Genomic DNA, 23,086 nt, shown 5'->3' with positions numbered 1-23,086 from the left:
ACCTCACCCCTGTGCTGCAGTGCTCCTTCTGCTGAGGGTGTGTGCATGGCTTGCATCCGTGCAGAAGGAATCTCCAGGAGCAGCCTGGATCCCTCAGGAGCAGCTGCAGGTGCTGGTGCTGCTCAGCAGGATGGACACCAGGCTGGTGGCAGCAGTGCCACAGGTGCCAGCCACACCTGCAGGGATTTCTGGGCTCTTTCCCAGCCCCTATGGAGCTGTGGGTGTGGCAGGAGGCAGAGGAACCAACCTTGCTTGGGTGGCTGAACCTTCAGCCTCACACTGCAGGTTTAGGCCAGTTCTAAACACAGACCCTGCAGGTTATTTTTGATTGCACATAGCAAACACAGAGCCTGATTTGTGAAAAGCAGCAGCATCCAAGCAGCTGAACAGCACTACCCCTGAACTTCACATCCATAAATAAAGGGGCAATAAAGAATAAAGGCATGTTTCCCTCACTCAGCCCAGGTGCGTGAGACAGGAGGGCATCTCTGATGAGCAACCTTCATTTCTGAGCAACCCTGTCCACTCACAAACTCCCACCCAACAAACACAAACACATCAGCTGCAGAGTTCCCTGGGGCTTGGTGCAGAAGGGACAAATGACAACTCCAGGAGAGTGGCTGTGCTTGGTTCACTGCCCATGTGTGCTGCCTTTACTGCATCCAGTTCAACACTGCTGCTTCTAAATAACACCTGTGTAAATGGGGGGAAAAAATCAAACTTGAGACATGGCTTATTTTCTCATCTACTGGAGCAAACCATCTAGTTAACATAATTAAACTCCTGTTTAACTTGCAGTGCCTCCTTTATTGCAGGAGTCCACTCACCCCATCCTTCTCCCTGCAGGAGTTTTCACCTTGAACATGCTCAGCCCCTACACCCAGCAGCATCTCAGCAGGCACAGAAAGTTTCCTGACTGCACAGGTTTCATTTCCTCTGGGAGACATGGGAAGAAATTCACACCTCTCTGATTTTTATGTTCTAGTTTGGCCCCAGCCAGGCCACCCACACAAGGATGCTGTGGGCTCCAGCAGCCAAGTAGAAATCAGTGTTTTGAGCCAATTTGTAAACACCAAATCCTTTCTCCTTAAAAGATGCTGCATTTCACATGAAAATCAGACCAAGAAAATGCAAATAATAGCTTGCCAGCTCTTTCTATAAATTCTGTAGCCATTATGGCAATAAATGCTGCCCAAGATCACTTCAAGTGGCTGCTAAAGAAAATCAGTTTTGCCATTGGCTTGCACCCCACTATGGCTTTCCCTGCCACAGGACAGGGGAGAAAACATGTTTATGACTGAGAGACACAGCTGGAGACCATCAAAACCCACAGACAGACAGACAGACAGACAGCCTACAGTGGTTTCCAGCACAGTTCCTGAACAGGAACACATTTCCAGTCACCACCTCCCTCTGCAGTAGCTTGCTGTACATCCAGTTTCCAATCATAAGGGAATGTAATGGAGCTGTGAAGGACCTCAGGGTGCCATCCAGGACACCAGGTGACAGTGATGGATGGCACCATTACCTCTCAGAAGAGCTTAATTTCTGGGGTTTTTTCTGTTGCATTCTTCTCTTTTTGGGTAAATGTCTTTCTGGGATCACAATCTCTCCCTTCCTGAGGTGTGCATCCAGGAGTTGACCCCCTCAGGCAGCAAACAGCAGAGTCCTTTCTGAGCAAGTCAAGCTTGCATCACAGTGATACCTGCAGCAGCAGCCCTGCCCTGACCATGGCAGGGGGTTGGATATTCCTCTGGGGGTCCCTTCCCACCCAAACCACTCAGGACTGACAGCAAACCCTCTCCTTAATAACATATTTCATCAGTATTTGCAGTGTGACATAGAAATGGAATAAATTACATTGCACTCAGCTCCACAAAAGCAGACTGGACCATCTTGCACAGTTAGAGAAGAGCTATGTGAGCTAATTTCTGCTGAAGTTGTGTTCTGATACCAACAAAGCATTCAAAAAGAAACCTGGGACCTCTTCAAAGCTTTGACTTTGCACAGTTGGAGAAGAAGGGCTAATTTCTGCTGAATTAGCCCAAAGGCTGGGTACTTACACAAAGGTGGGGCACAAGTTTATGCTCCTGGACAGATGTTGGGCTAAATTAGAAGCAGGTCATCCAGAAAGTTCCAGCCTCAGAGCTCTCCCCAAATTCCAAGAGCCACCCATCCCTGCAGCACCAGCAAGGTCCTCAGTGAGATGTCAGCACAGCAAGGCTGAGCAGGAGGACCCTGATTTGCTGGAGTTCTGACTTCAGGGTGGAAGCCGGGCTGTAAATCTCAGTGTCCTGATTCCCATCGAGACTTTCAGGACCTCAGAATGCCAGTGAAGGACCTCAGGCTGCTGCTGCTTGAGTCCTTTCCCAAGTCTGTGCCTGGCTCTGGAGTATCTGCAGTGAGGGAACCTCCCCATCCTCTCTGGGCAGCCTGTTCAGTGTGTGATCACTGCACAGTGAAGAAATTCTGTTCAGGTGGAACCTCCAGTGCACCATTTTCCATCCATTGCCTCTTGTCCCATTGCTCAGCATCATCAGAGGCTGGCTCTGCCCTCTTTTCTCCCTCCCTTCAGATACAGATGGACCTTAACCAGGTCCCCTCTCAGTCACCTGTTCTCCAGGCCCAAATCTCTCAGCCTGTCCTAAGAGAGATGCTCCAGCACCCTATTTCCTTCCCATCAGAAGCCAAGGGACTGAGCCAGAGGAGCTGAGCTTTTAAAAAAGGCTGCAGAGGTATCCTGTGTGCAGGATGGAAGTGACACAGCCCTGTTCCTGCCCGTGCAGAGTGGTGCCAAGGGACTGAGCTTTACAAAAGGAAAAGGCTGCAGAGGTATCCCCTGTGCAGGATGGAAATGGCACAGCCCTGTTCCTGCCTGTGGTGCCATGCCACTGAGATCTGGAGCATGGGGTGACACCAGAGGAAACCCCAGTCCTCAGGAAACAGCCCCTCAAAGTAGGAAATACTCCCTCAAGATAGGAAACACCTCCTGAAAATAGGAACCACTCCCTCAAAGCAGGAAACAGTCCCTCAAAATAGCATTTGTGTAAGGTCTGACTTCATTTCCATCTCATGTGCTCACTCCACATTTCCTCCTCCCTGTGCCTGGCCATGAAAGACTTCCAGCAGGGAATTTGTGCTCCAGAGCCTCAATGACCACAGAAGGGTCCTGCAGCCAGCACAGCTCAGCTGGTTGGGCTGCTCTGGGGTCTGCACCTGCACAGCCCCAACTTGCTGACAGGATTAAAAGGATTTATGTTTTCCATCCCTTCAGCTGCTGTTAACTTCCCCCTTGCCCCGCTGACACCCACATATGATGGTCCTTCTCATCCATAACCCTGCCCCAGTCTTTGACTGACATGCATTCAGAGCAAATAACATGGCTTTAGGGTTTCTGGGGTTTGTTTGGTGGTTGGGGTTCTAATTTTTTTTTTCTTTTTTTTTTGTGCAAGCAGTGAAGCTTAGCTGCCTCCAGCTACTTAAACAGCAGCAACACAGCCAGTGATTTGAAGAGAACAATCACGTATTCATCTGGCCTTCCCACTCAAACACAATGAAAAATGTGGATAAAAACAATTTCTCCTTTGTCCCCATTTCCAAACTCACCTCTCATGGACTGTTCCCCTTACAGGGCAAGGGCTCAGCTCAGCTCTGTGTTACCTGAGGGCTGTTCCTAAGGCTTCAGCTTGCAGGGCTTGCACCTGGGCTGGTCCTCACCCAGAGGTCAGGACTGGTCAAAACTCACTGCAGTCCATGGGCTTGGCCAAAGAGCCCCTGCAGACCCCAAGGACAGACCAAGATACAAACCCCTTTCCAGTAAAACATTGTTTTTCTCTCCATTAAGTGTCATGCCAAGCGTTTTAATTTAATGTAGTGCCAGCTCACCTTTGCATTAGAGACAGCAATGTCTGCACCAGGCCTCCAGTTAGTCAGAGATGCAGCAGTGAAGGACAAAGGCATTATAAAAGACCTTTCCCTCCATGTCTCTGGAGATGCTCCCCCTGGCTGAGCCCTTCAGGAAGGCATTGTGTGCTAACCAAAAGCAGGGAAATCCAGCAGAGCTCTTCTGCTCACCCAGAGTTCAGTGCAGCCCTGATTCTCTCAATGACAGGCTTGTAAAATTCACATTGCTTACAGTGATAACAATCTGTGAGTAATAATAAGTGAATATAATAATATAATAAGTGAATATAATCCAGCATACCCTAAAAAGCATTTTTGCCTTTTTTCTTTTTTAAATAACATCAGTGGGGAGAGCCAAAGTCATCCCAATGCCCAGAAACCAGAGAAATCTCCTGGGATGTGGGATCAGGGACTCTGGGACCTCAAGAGGTTTTGCCAGTACTTTGGGTTGCCTTTCTTCCTCAGGGATGTGGGCAAAGCTGACAGTGCAGCACAGCAGTGGAGAGATCTCGCTTGTCTGTGCTGTACAACATGAATATTCTGACAGCCCTGAGAGCAGGTAAGGGGTGGTAGTACCATTGGTAAATGGTGGTAGTACCATTTTTAAGGGGTGGTAGTACCAGAGTACCACTGGTAATGGTGGTAGTACCATTTTTAAGGGGTGTTAGTACCAGGGTACCACTGGTACTCACTGCCCATCTGAGTTTTCCCAGCCCCAGCAGGAGATGCTGTCCGTGTTGTGACTCCTGTTCCACAAGGCAGCCTGGCTCTGGCTCTGACTCTGGCCAGGCTGCTGTTGCTCCTGACTTCTGTGCCAAGCCAAATCCCTCTGCTGTGCCCTGGCAGGAGGTGACAAGGCCCTGGGAAGCTGCCAGCTTCGGGCAGAGCCAAGCTCCTGCTGGGGCAGCTGGACCGGGTCTGCCGCTTCCTCCCCGGCTCGGGCAGAGCACGTGCAGCCCACAGTGCCACAAAGCCTGGGCTCTGCCAAAAATCCTTCCCTTGCTGCCAGCAGCCCAGCTGGCTTTGATCAGCTCCTCTTTGATCAGCACTGGCTGCTGCCCACGTGCCTCTGTCCATCCAGCACGGACAAAAATGGTCAGAGATGCTCCAGTGAAAATCCCCACCCAAGGCAGCTGCAGCCTGCTCCCCATCCAGTCAGTGCTGCTGGGCCACAAGTGCTCACATTTCTCCTTCCTCCTCCCATTCAGCTGCTTTTAAGTCATGCAAGGAGAATTCATTTTTAAGCAAATCCTGTGGGATTTCTTGGCTAAAGTGAGTCAGACCAAATGGGAGCCCCACGTAAGAAGAAAGGGGGAGCGAACCTCACCAAGTCAACCAAAATATGAAAACTCACACAAATCCAGAGAACACCCCTGAAGGCAGATAAAAAACACAGAGAGAGGCAGGAAGCACTAAATTTTGGAATTATATCTTTCTTCATTAGGCCCACAACACACTCAAGGTACCAGTGGTCAGGAACAAACTATTTGGAGGGAGGTTGGTCCAGAAAACACCTCCAAGAACTCCTGATCCAGCCAGGTTGGGGATCCCCACACACCAAACACAAGGTCTGGTGGCTGACCCAGTGGAGAACCCCTAGCAGGGCACTCAGAGGGAACAAAAATTATCCCTACCTGCTGCTGGCAGTGCAAGGGGACCCTGCCACAGCTGCCTTGCCCCGAGGCAGCTGCTCCACAGCTATGGAAAAGCAGACAAGAAAGAATTCCTTGGGGGTCTGGTTTGGGGGAGAGGGAGGAAGAATGGGACCTGCTGGAATCAGCTGTCCCAGCTGCAGGGGGATGTGATGCTTTGGCACCTGAACAGTCCAACAGTACTTACCCAAAACTGCCCCAGCCCCTCAGGACTGGCACAGGGCTGAGTGAAAGCTCCTTGTGAAGGGCAGCACTGCTCTGGGTGCCTGGCAGAGGGCACAGTGCCCCTGCAGTGCTCCAGCCCAGCTGGCTTCCTGCCTGCCCTGCCATCACCCTGTCACCTCATCACTCAGTCACAGGGCACAGGACCCTGCCTGGCCTTGTATGGAGCTGCTGACTCAGGCCCTAACAGGAGTGGGCACTTCTGGAGTTACTCACACACGTGGGCAGCTCTGGTGGTGAAAGCAAACACCAGCTGGCATCGAGAACCAGCATTAGGAAACCCAGTCAGCAGACCACAAATGGATCTGCAGCACACCCAGCCCGCTTCACTGCCTGCCTTCTCACTGTGCAATAAACAAAAAAACCATCTGAGTCCAGCTTACACAGTGTTCCAGGAAAGCTGTGGGGACAGGAGGGAGGTGTGCCAGCACAGCTGGAACGAACCCAGTGAGCTCAGGGTGACATCCTGAGCAGAAAGCACAGCTGGAATGAACCCAGTGAGCTCACAGGTTCCCTGAGCAGAAAGCACAGCTGGAATGAACCCAGTGAGCTCACAGGTTCCCTGAGCAGGGAGACTCTGCAGGGCAGCACAGTTGGAATGAACCCAGTGAGCTCAGGGTGACATCCTGAGCAGAAAGCACAGCTGGAATGAACCCAGTGAGCTCAGGGTGACATCCTGAGCAGAAAGCACAGCTGGAATGAACCCAGTGAGCTCAGGGGTGCCCTGAGCAGACACCCTGAGCACAAAGCACCCTGCAGGGCAGCACAGCCCACGTGAGGAGGAAACAGCTCCAGCTTGGTGAGCCCTTGGTGTTGCTGAGGCACAGGGCTCAGCAGCCCACAGGAGTGAAAGCCAAGCTCAGAGCTGCCAGAGCTGCACCCTGAGCTCAGAACACACATGGAAGCACTGCCTGTGCCAGAGCTGCAAACTGAACAATCCCACTGAGCTATTCCACACATCTGCCCTAGCAGGACACCAGGCTTCCAGCAGCATTCCCAAACCCATGTCCTGTCCCAGCCTGGACTTTTCATCTCACCTGAGACAGCACCAGGATGGCTTTTGCCCTTGGGAGAGGATTCCTACACAAGGTGTGATGGCTGACATTCCACAGCTTTCAGCTCTTGCCACATCTCCCCTTCTCTTTTTGCTTGTTCCACACTCCTACCAGAAACCAGCTGCACTCTGTGGTGGCCAGCACGAGGCAGAGCAAAGGGAACTGCTGCTCCCATTATCCAGGGGGACACAGAGCACCTGCCTGGCTCCCAGCCACCTGCAGAGGCTTCCCTGCCACCCCTCTCCATCCCTGGTCAGGGAGGAGCCCCCTCCTCCTGTCTCCCCTCTCCTCCCACTCCCCTGTGAGCCCTGCCAGCACCTACACAAGTTTTTCAGCAGAACAAAACACTTCTTCCAAGTCTCCATCACTTCTTTTGTAAACAAACACTTCTGAATCCTGGCACAAAATGCAATCAGGGAGTTTGGAGCTCTCCAAGCCAGAGACCCCCACGATTTTTTAATGCATCTAAAGGGACAGAGCACATTTATGTGCTAATACAAACGGAACAAAAATTTACAGAGACAAAGGAGAAAAAAAGGAAACTTAGAGGAAACCTATTAGATATACTGAATATGTGTCTTTAGGAAAAATGGATTTTCAAACAAAACCTGCTATGATAGCACACTACTTCTATCATTTTAGAGTAAATATAGATTTAATTAGAGCAATCTGTGTTAGTCTGGTATATTAAGGCATGTATTAATTATGAATTTGGAGTGCAGCAACACCACTTTCAGTTTCCAGTGTCCATCAAAACAGTATTTTTGGACACAGATTCAAGGCACCAAAAACCTTAAAACAAAAACCTGAATGAATTAATGAATTAAGGAATACCTGCAGAACAAGTGCTGAAAGGGCAAATTCAGTACTACAGCAACATGGAAATTTCATCATTTCACATTTCAAAAAAACATTTCAGAAATTCCATCCATTTCAAACAAGCCTGGAGCCCACCAGCTGATGAGATTAAAGCCTCCCTTCTTTATATGTGAGCACAGTTCATGAAGAGAAGGAAAGAGACTTGGGGAAATATTTACATGACTAATACATGTACTTGCATCAGGCATTAATTCATAATGTTCCTTAGTGACATGATCTTTCAGGCAAAAAAACCCCAAGTCATCTGCAAACATGTCATGTCTTTGAAAACATAAATATTAATGCAGAACTCAGTGCATTTCAAAACTCAATGTTTTGATTGGAATGGGAGAAATTAGTGAGCCAGAAGTGAATTAAAGCCAATTATAATAACTAATTGCCATAATGCTGTGGAAAAATGCAGACCATAGTCTTTGCTTGAGGTTGGAAGACACACAGAAGCAACTTTCACTGGCATTTTACAGCTGTAGCAATTGAGAAGAAACTCAGAGGAATAGAAATTACTCTTCTTGGTGGAGTTAATGAAAGGCTGATGTTTGAATTTGAGCCATTTTAAGAAGCTTCGTCTGTATTATTCTATTCAAATCAAGTGAGTTTAAAACCTGCAAGATCTTTTTAATTTTAAAGGCTTAGCATAATTATAATAAAGGTGGGTTACCTTTAGTGAATGCTGACATGTTTGGTTTTCATTAACAGGCACTTAGGCAGTTAATGCTGCCTGGCTTTGAGAATGAAAGGTTAGCCTGGCTTTTAAAAAACAGAAATTGAACAGAGCAAATAGGCACATCTCTGCACTTATTTTCAATCCAAATGTGGAGATCCAGGTCTCCTGCTCACAGGGCAAGGTGAGGAGTCCCAGCCCAGCTGGTTCAATTCACACCAGGCTGTCCCAGCAGCTTCTGGCAATCTGCTCTCCCAGCAGCAGCAAAACAGGGAACATGGGGTGGTGCTGTGTCATGATTTGGACCAAGAGTGAGGGAACAAACACAAACTTCCTCCTCTTGTGCTGATCATGTCATCTGCTTTATTTCTTATCCATACTCTGTGTCCTGCCTTGCCCACAAGTGCCTGGGCTGCTGCAAGGTCTGTCCCTCTGGGCCTTCTGCACCTCTGGGAGAAATAAATCCACTCTACATTACCCCAGTTCCAAGTTATGCTACTCCCATTTAGCAGGAAGGAGTGAAACTTTATGACAACAGCATGAACATCTGATGCCTCTCAACGCTTCAGTGCCAAACAAATCATCACCTTCTGCAGGCAAAAAATCTCTTCTGATGTTTCCCTGCCATTGCCTCTGCCTAAAACTGCCAACTGTGCAAAGAGGAAATTCAGTTTTACCCCAATTGCTGTGTCTGTTCCCATTAAGTGCCAAGCATTGTCCTCAGTGGATTTGTTGCCCCAAGTTTTCATGATGGATATCTCATCTCCCTCTCCAACAGCAAACTTCTACTGTGCCTGGTGGCTTTTCCTTTGGTGGGGAAGAAGGAATAGTTCATTGAGAATAACATTTGTTCTTCTTTGGCAATGTTGTCTTTAGCAACAATTAAAAAAAAATAATTTCTGTCATTCAAACAGCCCCAGTGAGGCTTAGTTCTAAAAAAAAAAAAAATCACACAAACTTTCAATTAAACTCTTGGGACTATTCTCTCTGGGGTTTGTTTTTTTCTTGAAATGCAAACGAAGAGATTATAGCTTAAGAATTGCAGAATAAGCAAAAGAAAGAAAATGAAGGGGAAGAAGATTTAGGAAAGCTTTTGGAGAACCTGTTGTTTAAAAAGAATTCTGCCACCAGCTTAAAATACAAAAATGAAATAAAGAAAAATTAAATAAGGCAAGACAACTGTTAACAGGCAATGGGACACCACGGGCTGCAGCTTCCAGGGCTCCAGAAGGTGCTGGGAATAGCACTCCAGAGTGAGTAGCAAAGGTAAAGATTGATCCTGGGTAATTACCTGCTTTTCCTGAACACATCCAACACTCCCAACAGTCACTGATTACCTTCATGCCACATGTTAATCTGTAGAACAGCAGAGCAGGGAAAGGCAGCAGAGGGCAGAGAGAGGAGGGCAATGCTGTCTGTGTGTGCCCCATGCCCACCAACACCAGCTCCCCGTGCCCAGCAGGCTCAGTGCCAGCACAGCCACCCTGGGGCTGCAGCCAGGGGACAACTCCTGAGGTGCAGCCCTTCCTCAAGGGACACACATGCAGTGACACCAGCACAGGGACACCGTCTGGCCTCTGGTTCAGGCCACAAGCAGGATAACACCACAGCTTCCACCTCAAGAGGAAGGTGCAAAACCAGCGTGAAGTCACTACCAAGTCTCTGTACCCAGGAAGTTTGTATAAAAGGAAGAGATGAAACAAGGAGACTTATAAAGAACTACATTTATTTTTGTTTACAGCAGATATCATAAATAAAGCTAAAACAATTTTTTGTCGTGTGCAAAATACAGAACTTCATGTGAAAATTTAAATACAGAGTTAAAAACTACTTAATAAAAATATTCAGTTAAGATTATCAAGTAAAATGAAGACAGAAGATTTAGGAGGAGAAGGACAGAATCCTCACTGGGCAGGAAGAGCAAGGAAGACTCTGCAACAGAGAGTAAAAAACACAGCAATAGGAAGTGGTTTGAAATGGCAGACCTTTATGTCATGACCTTCATATTAAAGCATGCTGAGCTTTGTAAGAACACAGTGCAGCCCTGAAATACACTGGGAGTCACATCCCAGCCATTTGTGCAGCAAGTGATGTTGGAAACATGGAGAGATTCTGTGTGGGCACAGCCTGGGGACGTTCAGAGCCTTCATTTTAGGATAGCCACACAAATAAATACTATTGGCTGAGCCATGCAAATGTACAGACCAGCAGGATAAGGAGCATGCTGCCTGAGGCTGGGATATGGGGCAGATGGCAGAGGATGTTTGGCCCTCCTAAAACTGCTCCTAAGATCAGTGCCAAGGCCCTTCCCTTTGAGAGGGATCCTCAGCTGGGTCAGGACCACATCAGCCAGGCTCAGTGCACTTGCTGCTCAGCCTGAGCCCTTGGTTCTTGCTGGGATCCATTTCCCCTTCCAGACTGTCCCCTAGTGATTACACCAACTGGAACTCGTGTAAAAAATACACACAAAATCATGGTGGGGGTGGGTGGTGGAGAGGGGTGGTGAAGAGAAACCCCTCCATCAGAGCACCAGCCAAGGGAATAAAACCAGCCAGACCAAAGCACTCTGGAACTCAGCACGTGGACAGCTCAGCCCCAGAACCACATGCATGTTAGGCCTGCCTAAACATGTCACTGGGAGTGGAAGACTGGGGTGTGCTTGGTTTTGGCTACTTTTTCTGCAGAACCTTCTGTACCAGACTTTTCCAGTAGGAAAGCAGGGGAGTGCTCAGACTCTGCTCTCTCATGGAGTGTGTGAGCTCCTTGCAAACAGATTCATCAGCTGGGTAATCACACCCTGGCCTTATTTTACACCTTTCCTTCACAGTTCTTTAAAGAAGTAAGGCCTTAAGTTCTTCCAAGAAACCCTCTGCTTTGCCTAACTTACCTTAAAGGCACAGGGAAGCGCACATGCACAGACACAGAGAGAAAAACATTCCCTACAAAGCACAGACATGATCTTTTCTAGAACTGTGAACTCAGCAACAGGTTAAAATCATCATGCCAAAGCTCCATTAATATACCAGACACACAGATTGCTCCAACAGTTAAAAATAAAAACAAAACTCAAAACACACAATGAAATGATGTCAAACAACAGGGTTAGTCACGTAATTTTGGAACTGGAAAAAAAAAATCACCTGAGAGCAGAAAGGCTTCAGCCAGTGAGCGGGTGCAGCACCGGAATGTTGAATTGGACTAAAAGCAATGAGGGAGATTGGCAGAGAAGACAGCAGGGAAGAAAACACAGAACTTCACTTGGTTATGTAGGAAAGCATCAGGAAGATTACATCGGTACACAGAACAACTGGCCAAATGAAACTGCCGTTTTTTCATTCAGTTTTCAACCAGGACAAACAGGTATGAGTATTACTAGCAGAACAGCAAGATGAAGAAGTCAAAAAAAAAAATCGACCAATTAGAGTGATACCAATAAAATAACTCTCCCAATAGAATCACCAGCAGAATCCCAGTGGAATATGCATGGTAGTTAAAAACTTTTTCTTTATGCAAGTTCCTGAATTCTGTTGTGGAAATGTAGGGATTTATGCCCCATTACACAAATCTGTATAAAACCGATACAATATCATCTTAATTTATTTTTTTAAATCTTATTTTTACACTTTCTACTAGTAAGATTCATTTGGTTTAAGTTCATTGGCCAGAGATTTCCAAGTTTCTTACTGCATCACCATTTTCTCTACGTTTACCATTATGCTCACTCTGCCACAGTAAACAGTAGGAGAAAACTTTAGGAAGAAGTGTTCCTAAAGACTCTCCTATTAACAAACTGTAACCAAAACTGATGGCAGCCCAAACTGACCTGACTGGCAGACCACTCAGCAGTTTGCTGTGTTGCAGGAGCAACCACACCGCAGGCTGTCTCTTTTTTAGGGTGAAGCAGTTGCCATCATTAGTAAATAATTAAAAATAATACAGTGTTTCCAAAAAGGGTTTTTTAAATGCTGTAAGAAAGGTGCAGATACATTCCACATATACAGATGGGCCACCATGTAACTGCAATTACTGCTGTGTCCACTCCATGTTGTAGCAAAGTTTGGTTGAATACATGTTTGAGCATTAATGGCAATTTTTGAAAAGGAATACTACCTTATATCTAACCATTTTCTTCAAGCACTTTTTCAAGTTTTGTGCATAAAAACAACAATTTCCCCCCCAAAATACATAACCACTCTAAAATGTGAAAAGCTCATCCTCACAGTTCAAAGAAAGTCAAACTATCTAGAAGAAAGATCCAGTTCGTCATTTATTTTAAACAGCAGACACATTTCCTTTTCATACCTAAGAGGTAAAACAATTCAAATCATCTTTTCCCACATTATATTAAATCAAAACAAAACAACAAACCCCAAGACCTGCCAGCCCACAGGCAGCACAGTCATTTGAGACCACTGGCAGGTGATCCTCAGTTTTGCACTAACTGAATGCAAAAGTATTTCCTATTGTGTACGCCACATTCTTCTGGCTACAAATAAATGCTTTTCATTTCAGGCCACACATACTGTCATGTTTAAGGATTTACCTATTTCCTGGTAAACTTCTGAGTATAAATAAGTACTTGAAAGGCAGGGAGCATGCTTACCTGGCTGGCTAACTAGGCTGAAAGTAATGAGCATTGGGATGTCACTGTGTCCTTGCTGTTAAACAGACTAAGGGGGACATCTGAAAGAAATTTACTCATCTGCTGCTCTAGATAACAGAATTTCACCTTTCCAGCTGCACACATTGAAATGAATTACCCAAGTAAGAAATTATTGCCTAAGAATACATTTATAGGCTTTTGATGTTTGCTCTAAACCTGTATTTTTTTAAAGAATTCCAAAAGACACTGGGAGCAGAGCCTGCCCAGAGGCACAAGAGGAGTGACTCCAGTTACAGAGGAGCGCTCCATAAATTGATATTCCTCACATCAGCCACCAAATGAGGAAGCTTTGACTTGAGGAGTGGCTGGTCTACTTCTTCCTACCAGCTCCTTTGACTTAAAATTTCAGTCAAGCCTTCACTCAACTATCATTTGCTCTTCAAATTTATTTAAAAACTTCCAATAAATTAGTGGAACAGATGATACCCACTATGAATGAAAGGTATCCTTCACAAGCAATGTGAAAGGCATGACTAGGAGTAATATGAGTTATGTATGTGATTTTTTTGAAACATATTCATGCAAATTTTAAACCTCATAACCTAGAAGAAAGATGAAAGCAAAGGGAAAAAAAAATGCTATGTGCCATACTCAGGTTTCAAAACCCAGTCATTTGTCAGAAATATTCCTGAAAGAACACACATTCTTTCTTGGTCTAACTGAAAAAAAAAAAAAAAAGAAAAAAGCTGGGGAGAGTAAGGAGAAAAATGGTTTCAAAATGTACCATCTTGTCCAATGGTCTGATCACAGACTAAAACAGGGGGGGAAATGATCTAGAAAATATCCTTCATCTGAGTGCATGTTCTGGAAATGTGTTTGGACACTGTCCTTCATGCTCTACCATACAGTACATTTTATATTGAAAATCTCCATTGTACCTCGCTTCTATCAGAAGGAATCCACCATCCAACGAAGTCACGCGTGAAATCGCACGGAAAGCAGAAAACAAACCCCTCCAAAACCAAAAAACCCCCCACTGGAGAAAACAGCCAGGCTGTTAATTCTGCAAACCTGCAAGGCACGAGTGAGCAGGACAGGGCTCAAAGGCCACAGGACTGCTTGCCCCAGTCGAGCAGGCTCTCCAGGGAGAGCTCTGCCTCGCGGTACATGAGAGCCAGCACCTCGAGCAGGGCGCAGAGCAGGGGCACCCCGAGGCTCAGCAGTTCGTACAGGTAGGTATAGTTATAGGCATTGTCCCTGAAATGCAGCTGGGCAGCGTGCAGGACACCATGCATCCAGGTAGCCAGGCGGCCGGGGATGGCCAGCAGCTCCCTGCTCACCCGCAGGGGCCAGCTCAGCGCGCCCCCCAAGAAGGAAGTCAGGATACCTGGGGACCTGTCCTCTGGGCTGCTAGCAGTGGACAAAGTGCTTTCTGTGCTGATCTCTGTGGCCTTGGCTTCCACTTTCTTCCACGCATCTAGCGCCTCCTTTAAAAGCGTTAAAAATAAAAAAAACAGTTAAATGTGCCTCCAGAGTATGGAAGTCCTGCTGCCTTCAAGCCGTACCATACATTTGCATTTCCACTTGCTCTCAATTTCAGCTTTACAGTAATTTCACTATTATAAGCCGCACCTGATTATAAGCCGCACGTTACAATACAGAGTGTGATAAAAGGTATCTGTTCTATCACCATCTGTTGAGGGTGGGGGCAGTGATCCTTATCTCCATGGCAGATATTCTGCTAATGGGCCATCCACTGAAACCAGGCAGGGCATTGTTCTTTATCTTTTCACAACCCATCCTTCCTCCAGCCAGTCATTTTCTGCTAATGGTCATTGAGTCCCACTGTGGGACTGATAAAATTACTGCATCCCATTGGGAGTTGTTCCAGCCAGGGGGAAGAGCCCAACATTTCTTACCAAGATAAAAACAGAGGTTTTGGGACACTAAGGGAGCCCCTTTCTCCACTGGACTCCAGAGGAAAACTGGATTTCTCCACATCCCCACTGGACCTCCAGAGGGAAACTGCACCTTGTACAGGAGCACTGCTCCAACTGAATCACATCTGTCACTGCAGGAGGATGCAGCCACCATTTAATGGGACTGCTACCAACACCCTGCCTGACGGGGTGTCAGGCTGTACTCTGACTTTGTCAGGGTTTGGAGTTTGTTTCTTTGTAGTACTGTATTTCTATTTTAATTTCCCTAGAAAAGAACTGTTATTCCTAATTCCCATATCTTTGCCTGAGAACCCCTTGATTTCAAAATTCTAATAATTTGGAGGGAGGGGGTTTACATTCTCCATTTCAAAGAGAAGTTCCTGCCTTTCTCAGCAGACACCTGTCCTCCAAACTAAAACAGCAACATTTCCTTCTTTGTCCATATATAAGCTGCACCTGATTATAAGCTGCACTTTGGGTTCGGACCAAAATTTTAGTCAAAATTGTGCGGCTCATACTCATGAAATTACTGTACTCTGCACAGAAAAGCTGAATTCCCTTGAGAACCAGAGGAGAAATCCACCAAAGGCACAGACCCGGGAGGTTTGGATTTTAGCAGTGCCTTTACTGCAAGTGAGGCAGAAAACACCCACCTCCACACACAGGTATTGCATCCTGCCCCAGACAAAGATGCCCCAATACTGCATCAGCAACACACTCACTCCATACCTGTCCATGGATTTGTATTGTTGCCCTTCTCTTTCTGTGCTTCGTACTGGTTTTGCAGTGCGTAAAATGAGGTTTACAGTAAAATTTACCTACAAGAGGGAAAAAAAATCAGTCATAGGATATGTTATCTATACATACACAAACTGAAAAATCACTGTTGCATCTAAAAAAAAAAAAAACCAAAACCAGGATAATGAACAGTTGGGCAGCAAAAGGAATGGGAAACCTGACATTGACTCTGATTAACAGCTCTGAATTGGTTTCTTTTACAGATTTGCACATTAGTTCAATAACACAAGGTTTATTTATTTTCCTCTCAGGTGTAAGATTAATAAACAGCAAAAAAACAACATAAAAAAAACCAAGACATCAAGCAGAAAAAACGAAGTCAAACAATCAGCTCAAAAGAGCATCTTTGCAGATTCCCCACACTGAAAAAGAAGAGCTTGAATTTTTAATCCTGTTGCAGAGGGAGATCAGGTTAATACTCTGATCTACTCAAATACTTTGGAAGGGGAAAAGGAATTTCAATTCAGTTTGATAATTCCATTCCAAACTTAAAAAAAAACAAATTAAAAAAAAAAAGGCAAACCCAGGATTTAGGAGGGATGAAAGCATCCAAGATCTGAACTTCTTGGTCTACAGCAGCCTGGAGCCTGGAATAAATCACACTGTGCTTGGCCAGTCCTACTCCTGACCATAACATCTTAAAGGAAATAACCTACATTTCCTGCATCCATGTAAATCTGCCACTATTATGGCTTGTCCTTACAGATCACATTATTTAATGGCCAGTTTTAAATAGAGATAAGAACAACTATAATACTGGAGAAACCTCACTCCTTTTTCCCCCTCCCTTACTCTGACCTGTGATTCAACAAAGTGCGTTTTGGTCACTCGTTTTGCACTTGGTTTTCTTGGTTGAGAGCTCAGGTCTGTCATAACTCTTTAGAAGGACTGGGACTGCCAGTACAAGGACTCAAGGATCAGCAGGGTACAAGCAGCACGCTTGGCACATCTTCCTCCCTAGTTCCACCAAAACAACACCCAGACATTTCCAAGAGCTCCTAAACAGCTCCTCCATTACCTTCCTCGACATCAAAGGCGTAGATTCCTAGGCGGAGCGTGGTGGAACAGATGTCACACTTGAAGCACTCCCTGTGGAAGAAGTGGCCCTCGGCGCTCAGCCGCTCCATCACGTACACCCGCTTCTTGCAGAAGTAACAGATGTCACTCCCCCCGATGGACTTGGGGAATTCCTTTCGCAGAGAACCCTGTGCAAAGATAAAAACAGAACATAAAGCTCTGGCTCCACACCCAGATATAAACCCTGATGGAGGGGGCAGCTGCTGTAGCTGCTTGGAGCGTTGCACAGCACCCTCCAAGAAAAATTACGGTAAGCACCAGTCAGTTTCTTTATTACTCATTCTTGCCATTCTGTAGGTTTATGCAGCAATTAATGAATCAGACATCGCAAGGACTTTAAAGGGGTGACTTTGATGCTGGAGTTGCATTCAGTTTCCCTCTGGGAGCTCACCAACATTTTGATTACTCAGAGCCAGGAGCAGCATCACCCCCTGGTCACCCTGCACTGCCCTGGCTCAGGGACTCGTGTCTCTCTCAGGTCTGCCTCAAACAGCAGACTTGCATCTGCAGCCAAGCAAAAATAACACCCTGAAGACTCAGTTCAGACACAGTCTGGAGGAAAACGCAGGTTTGTGCTTTGAGGTCCAGGAGGAAAAGCAGACAGTGTTCAAGGCTGCTGGCTGCACCACCCTTCCCATCACCACAGCCGTGCCTCCCCTCTCAGTCCTGTGCCTCCAGAGACCACAGCCCAACCTGGGTTTGGTTAGCTTCAAAATCTCTTTGTTTCCTACCTCACACATACAGAACATTTTAACACATTCAAAATACAATCCATATTAACAACCTGGAACTATTTTGAAAGTCTGTTGAAATTAGGCTGGTAATTAACATTCTTTAGTTGCCACGAACCTCATCCCCTCTCAGATATACATGCAAAAGGTACAGAAAAGTGAGTTAGAAATTGATGAGATGCCACTGGACCTCCCTTTCCTTATTAGAGGTGGCTATGAGGATGTTACTTTGCATTACTGTGTTATGGCTGGTTACAGGTGAGCGTGCTGTGCTGCCACATCCATCACACCCTCCTCCCCTTCCACCATCCCTGCTGCCACAGGAGAGGTTCCACACCTGGGATGGAGAAGTCCAAGGCACATTCAGACAGCAGCACACAGTCCACACAACTCATCTTTCATTTGCCAGCAAAAGGCAGCCTTGGAACCATTTTTTAGTGTTAAGTAGAACTCACAGTTGTCATTGTCATGTAGTCCTGTGCTTAGAAGTTGAGAATTTTATTCCAGATCTGCCATTAGCAATCCATGGATTATTTCAGAGCATGAATCTTTCCAAACAAACAACCATGCAAATGGAAGCCCACACAGATGTGTTTTCAAAACCATGGTGTTAATAGATGAGATAGTTACAGTGCAGCTGAAACAACTGAGTTTAGTGCTGGCTGGTAAGTTAAGTGTCATCACCACAACACCTTGCTTGGCTTCCCAGTACCTGGCATCTCTGAGCACTGGAGGCAGCAGATGGAGAGTGAGGATTGGGGCAAGAACCTGCAGCTCTGTCCAGAGACCGCTTCTGAATTCAACACAGAACAGGGTCAGAGTTGAGAAACAGCCCTCTCCAAAAGGAGGCACAGTGATTCAGCACTCGTGTGGTAAAAATAACTGCACAAGCATGTACTGCACAAAACTTGCTTTAGAAGCCACACTGAGTAATAATTGTCTTCTGCTATTAATTCTACAGCAATTACATTTAATAAAAGCCTCCTGAAGTTTTAATTCACACAGTCAAGTAGCAGAAATATAAATAGAAGATGTGGTGAGCAACATTTTCATCAGCACATTGTGCCAATGTGCACTTGATTCTTTAATTAAGTGTTAGACTTTTCCTAAGGCTTCAAGTACTCCACAACTGGGGTCTTAAGACAGGCATTCTGGGAACACTGCTCTTAAGTCAAATTAGTGTTTCTTTGTGGGTTTAGTCTTACCAGTTCAAGCTGTGGCTTGGGCCTGTGATCATTCACATACAGATTTACAAGAACTTCAGCCACAGCTCCAATGGCACGTGAGACCTTTCCTACAGTTGTCTGAGCAGGAAAGGGGAGAAGATGAAGAATAGAAGGAAGAGCTTTAGTTACCCTTGAAAGAGACTTTAGAGACAAAAAAGGACAAGAATGATGTGGACACATGCAAACATGGATCCAGGGGGGCAGGAGGAAGAGCAGAAGGCAAGTCCAGCAGAGCACAAGCATGTTCATGCGTGACCAGTGTGGTCCAGCTGGGGCCACAGGAGGCTCTGTGCAGCCCACAGACTTCTCCCTGAGAAGTTCCTGATGGGAGCAAGTGTTTCTCCTCAAGGCTTGCTGCTGTGTCCATGAAAGGCTGGGAGGAAAAAGCTGGGAGCCACTGCCTGGCTATCTGAGCTGGACATTGTGACACTAAAAAACCCCTATTGTTCACTTCAGCTTCTCTGGCACTTGGTTGTTGTATTTCAGAGCAGGGGTGGGATTGAACTCCACACTAACACTCCTCAAACTGACATTTCAGGGAACTTTCTACAAAAATGTGCCAGCCAAGACCCACACAGAAGTGTTTTGTTGAGCACCAGCCCTGTGAGCACCACTCTGCCCAGTGACTCATTGTAATGTCAGGGCAAACTGGAGGAACCATGCTAGTGAGAGGGAAGCAGCTCCTTTAATCTGCTTGGTCACACTGCAGAAAAGCAGAAACAACAGCAAAGAGAAAAGGGGGCAAGCCAGGGGGCTGAGACTTCATAGCCTGGGGCTGTGCTTGGATAATTGACCCCAAGATGAACAAAACTTATAAAAGTGTAAAAACTCTTGACCAGGATCCAGCTTGGATTTGATTTGGGTGGAGCCCTGGCTGGGCTCTTGCACTGCCCAAGGTGAATGCTTTCAATAAATACCTGTTTTATCCTTTCAATAAATACCTGTTTTATCCTTTCAATAAATACCTGTTTTATTCCTTTTGCTCTGTCTAGTCTCTGTTCCAGGTCAGCCTTTCCAGGCAACAATATCCTAACCCTTCATTTGCCTCTCACAGAGCCCAAATCTCAAGGCAGTCCCCTTCTTCTCAGTAAAATGGTTTATCTACTGCCCCCTCACCAAGTCCTGTTAATTGAAGCTTTTAAATTACCAGAAAGTTACCAAGAAGAAAGCAGAAAAACATAAATGCAACAGTACTTGGAAGACTTCAAAACAATTTTAAAGCATTTTCTATCAAGTTTAAAAAACATAATGCACTGTGGGTGTGTTTTCAAAAATTATTACGGATAAAAAAAAATCAAGGGAACACATCCAACCCTTTACAGCTCCCCTTATCTTTTGAGTTACCTCATAATTAACCTCTGGGCAGGTACAAAATATAATGTTAAGATTACAAAGGCCACTTGAGGGACAAATGTCTGTCCTGTTTAGTTTTGTTTAACATAAAAAGACTTTAAACTTTTATTCAATATCTAGATAACTTGTGGGTAACAACTGCAAACTTCTAATTCCATACCACAAAGCTGTCCAAAGTGGTACACCAAATTATAAACCACTACAAGAAGTACTATTTGCCACTACAGGAAGACTACATTCCTTTCATTTGTTTAAGAATGTGGAACAAAAAATTTCCTCCCAAAATTCTGCACCTCTGAATATGCTGAGCAATTTCTGGGCCACGTACAAGTTCTTGTCCATAAGCTCCAAAGTAAAAGAAAGTGTTCAAAGCTGAAGCAGAAAGTTTTCCTTCAACTAGATAAATACTGGAGCAATCAGTCAAATAACAAGGCTGTGGGTAAAGTGCAAGTAGTTGAATTTCAGGAAAAGTATCCTTGAGCCTGAACTACACCTTGAAATTGATCTGTTCTCCACCCATTGGAACAATCTATGTCAACATTAAAGCAGTCAAAACAAGAAAATTGCATGTTTATACACACTTGAGAAATGTTATTAAAAGGAAATGTTCCTGTAATGAACATGGACCCACACTCCAAATAAAAGCAAGTAGGATTTCAATTTAATTTAGCAACAATTCCCTTCAACTTTTGGTCAGCCCTGACTTGGTTAGGTGGGAGAAGTTTGCTGTACATCCCTTCCAAAAGAACTGTTCTGTCCAAAGGCCACTCAGCCACCAACCAGAGACATCAGGGCAGGATGAGGATCCATCAGGGTAGCCCCAAGAGCACCTGCCACCCTGAGACACACAGAGAATGTCCCCACTGTCCCTGAGGCCACTGCAGAGAATGTCCCCAGTGCCCTGTGGCCACTGCTGCACTGAAGTCACACACAGCTCTGAGATGCTGGGGCCACTGTCTCCATGGAATGGGCTACTGCTCCCAGCTCAGGCAGCTTTATGGCAGCAGCCTTAAAGCCTGTGCTGAACAGGAACCCTGAAGAGTCACCTCACAGGGTGACAACAGGAAACTCCTGAAGATCCCAAGGGGCTGTGATTCCCTCACACTGCTGAGCTGCATTTCAGCAGGCTGACCAGGGTGGTTAGTACCATGAAGACAATTCTGCCTTCTGTATTTCCCTGGGTTCTCATTCAGAACTGCACAGCCAGCCAAGTAAGCCTCAGTAGCATTCTCATAAAACAAAGGAGACACACTCTCTGCCTCCAAAAGCATACAATGCTTTCCCTTTCTTCTTTCATATCCCTAATGATTTTCCAGGTCTCATTTTGCTTTGAGGGTGTTTACTTTTGGTACAAGCTGCTACGTGTATTTTCCCTCCAAGATAAACGACATTTGGGTGATAAGTCACTGTGTGTAGGAAACACCTCAGCCCTGCTTACTGCTGGTAATTACAATCAGGTCACTGAAGGAAAGTCCTTGGTCCAAGCTCTGCAGGGAGCAAATTGATTGCAAAAACTTCCCAGCTCTTACCACACACTGTGGAGACTCACTCCCGCAAAGCTCAGATGAACAGAGTTTTCTGAAGGTCAATCCAACCCTGAGCAGAAAACAGGAATAACCAAAGCCCAGCCTGTAATATAATATATGCTAACTCATCATTCCAGCTATGTGAATTTTGCCAGCTGATTTAAGCTAGAAGGTACTTTTCATTATTATTGGCATATTGCACACAGAAGGTAATTCTCACTGAGCTGTAATGACTGCCATGTCTTGAAAGAAACAATACTGTCCCACAGCCTTCTTTTCAAGTGTTCCTTGCAGAACTTAAACTTAATAACAAGTTTCACTAATTAGACAGCATGATTTCATAGCCACCCTTTTCAATAACTGTGTCCCCACAACTAATACTGTTCCAAGGAACACTCAACAGGTGCAATGGATTGTCATGTCTGGCAACAGCCTCAGAACTCACCTGAAATTAAAATGACAGCACTAGCTATTTAAAACTATGGGAGGGTGCTGGTATTTATAGGTCATATATCATGAAGCCTTACAGAACTCAAAATACTTTTATTACCTTCTGTTTTTCTGCTGGGGAAAAAGCAGAAACACTGACAGCAACACAGAACAGCTCAAGTCCTGATACTCAAGTCTACACTTAGCTAATGATAATTCTTAAAACAGAGACCAGAAATACAAATTTTGAGACCCATAACCTTCCTTCAGATAGCAGAGAGATGGGCTGTTCCCAGCACATTTTCACAGCAGAGGTCCACACATACTGTTGAACAGCACCTGAAAATGCATCTGAAATACTGATGAATTTTTATTTTTATAGCATAGCTCTGCACATTTAGTCAGTGTTTTATAGAGCAGGATAAAATTTTCACATTCTCTGCAATCTGTAAGGATAGAACACAGGGACAACAACTTGACCATGAAAGGGCAGGGACAGATTATATTGCCACCCCTGCCCCTGACAGGAGGAGTAAAAGATCAACTGATCATTAGATCAACAGACCTGCTGCTTAAAAATTCTCCAAAATTCCCCCCCCACAAAATGCCCATATTTACACCTGTGAAATGCATGGTGTACCATGGTCCTGAGCCTGTACAACACCTGGAGCTGTGTATGCAGGCATCAGGATACTCATGCATGTAGATCTGCCAGAGTGTAAATGCAGTCCTACTTAAGCAGCCAAATATTTACCCAGAGAGATGAATATATATTTACTGTGCTGCTGACAGAACTAGATCTTCTTGCTTCAGCTGAGCTGCATCCTGCCAGGATCTCTAGAGAGAGCAGCACTTTTCAGCTGAAGTAAACACAGCCTGAGTGAAACCAAGACACAGCAAACTATTGCCACACCATTTAAATACAAAGGCAAACTAATCAAGGCTGTCAGGGCACTTCAAACAAAATGCAGTTTTTAAAATATCTGAAAAAAAAACATTGCTCAGGACAAACATTCTCCAAGAAGAGATGT

General features: G+C 45.5%; 1 protein-coding gene across 4 annotated transcripts in view; it reads right to left on the bottom strand.

Moving 5' to 3' along the window:
- Window positions 1-23,086, bottom strand: part of MICAL2 (microtubule associated monooxygenase, calponin and LIM domain containing 2) — a 112,294-nt gene that overhangs the window by 29,225 nt on the left and 59,983 nt on the right. The window contains exons 21-27 of one of the 4 annotated variants that reach the window (XM_033062576.1): window positions 18,727-18,825; window positions 18,234-18,314; window positions 16,732-16,918; window positions 15,645-15,733; window positions 14,363-14,462; window positions 11,513-11,570; window positions 10,130-10,304 (exon numbers count right to left, since the gene is read on the bottom strand). In XM_033062576.1, coding sequence (XP_032918467.1) covers window positions 11,530-11,570; window positions 14,363-14,462; window positions 15,645-15,733; window positions 16,732-16,918; window positions 18,234-18,314; window positions 18,727-18,825 — 597 coding nt within the window. In that variant the 3' untranslated portion in view covers window positions 10,130-10,304; window positions 11,513-11,529. Of the gene's footprint in view, window positions 1-10,129; window positions 14,463-15,644; window positions 15,734-16,731; window positions 16,919-18,233; window positions 18,315-18,726; window positions 18,826-23,086 lie in introns of those variants that run through there. The other 3 variants (XR_004418210.1, XM_033062575.1, XM_033062574.1) reach the window with 3 other exon arrangements.

Source organism: Catharus ustulatus, chromosome 6 (assembly GCF_009819885.2).
Source record: "Catharus ustulatus isolate bCatUst1 chromosome 6, bCatUst1.pri.v2, whole genome shotgun sequence".
Taxonomy (NCBI): domain Eukaryota; kingdom Metazoa; phylum Chordata; class Aves; order Passeriformes; family Turdidae; genus Catharus; species Catharus ustulatus.
The sequence above is the reverse complement of the archived record's forward strand: the minus strand, read 5'-3'. Positions and strand labels throughout refer to the sequence as shown.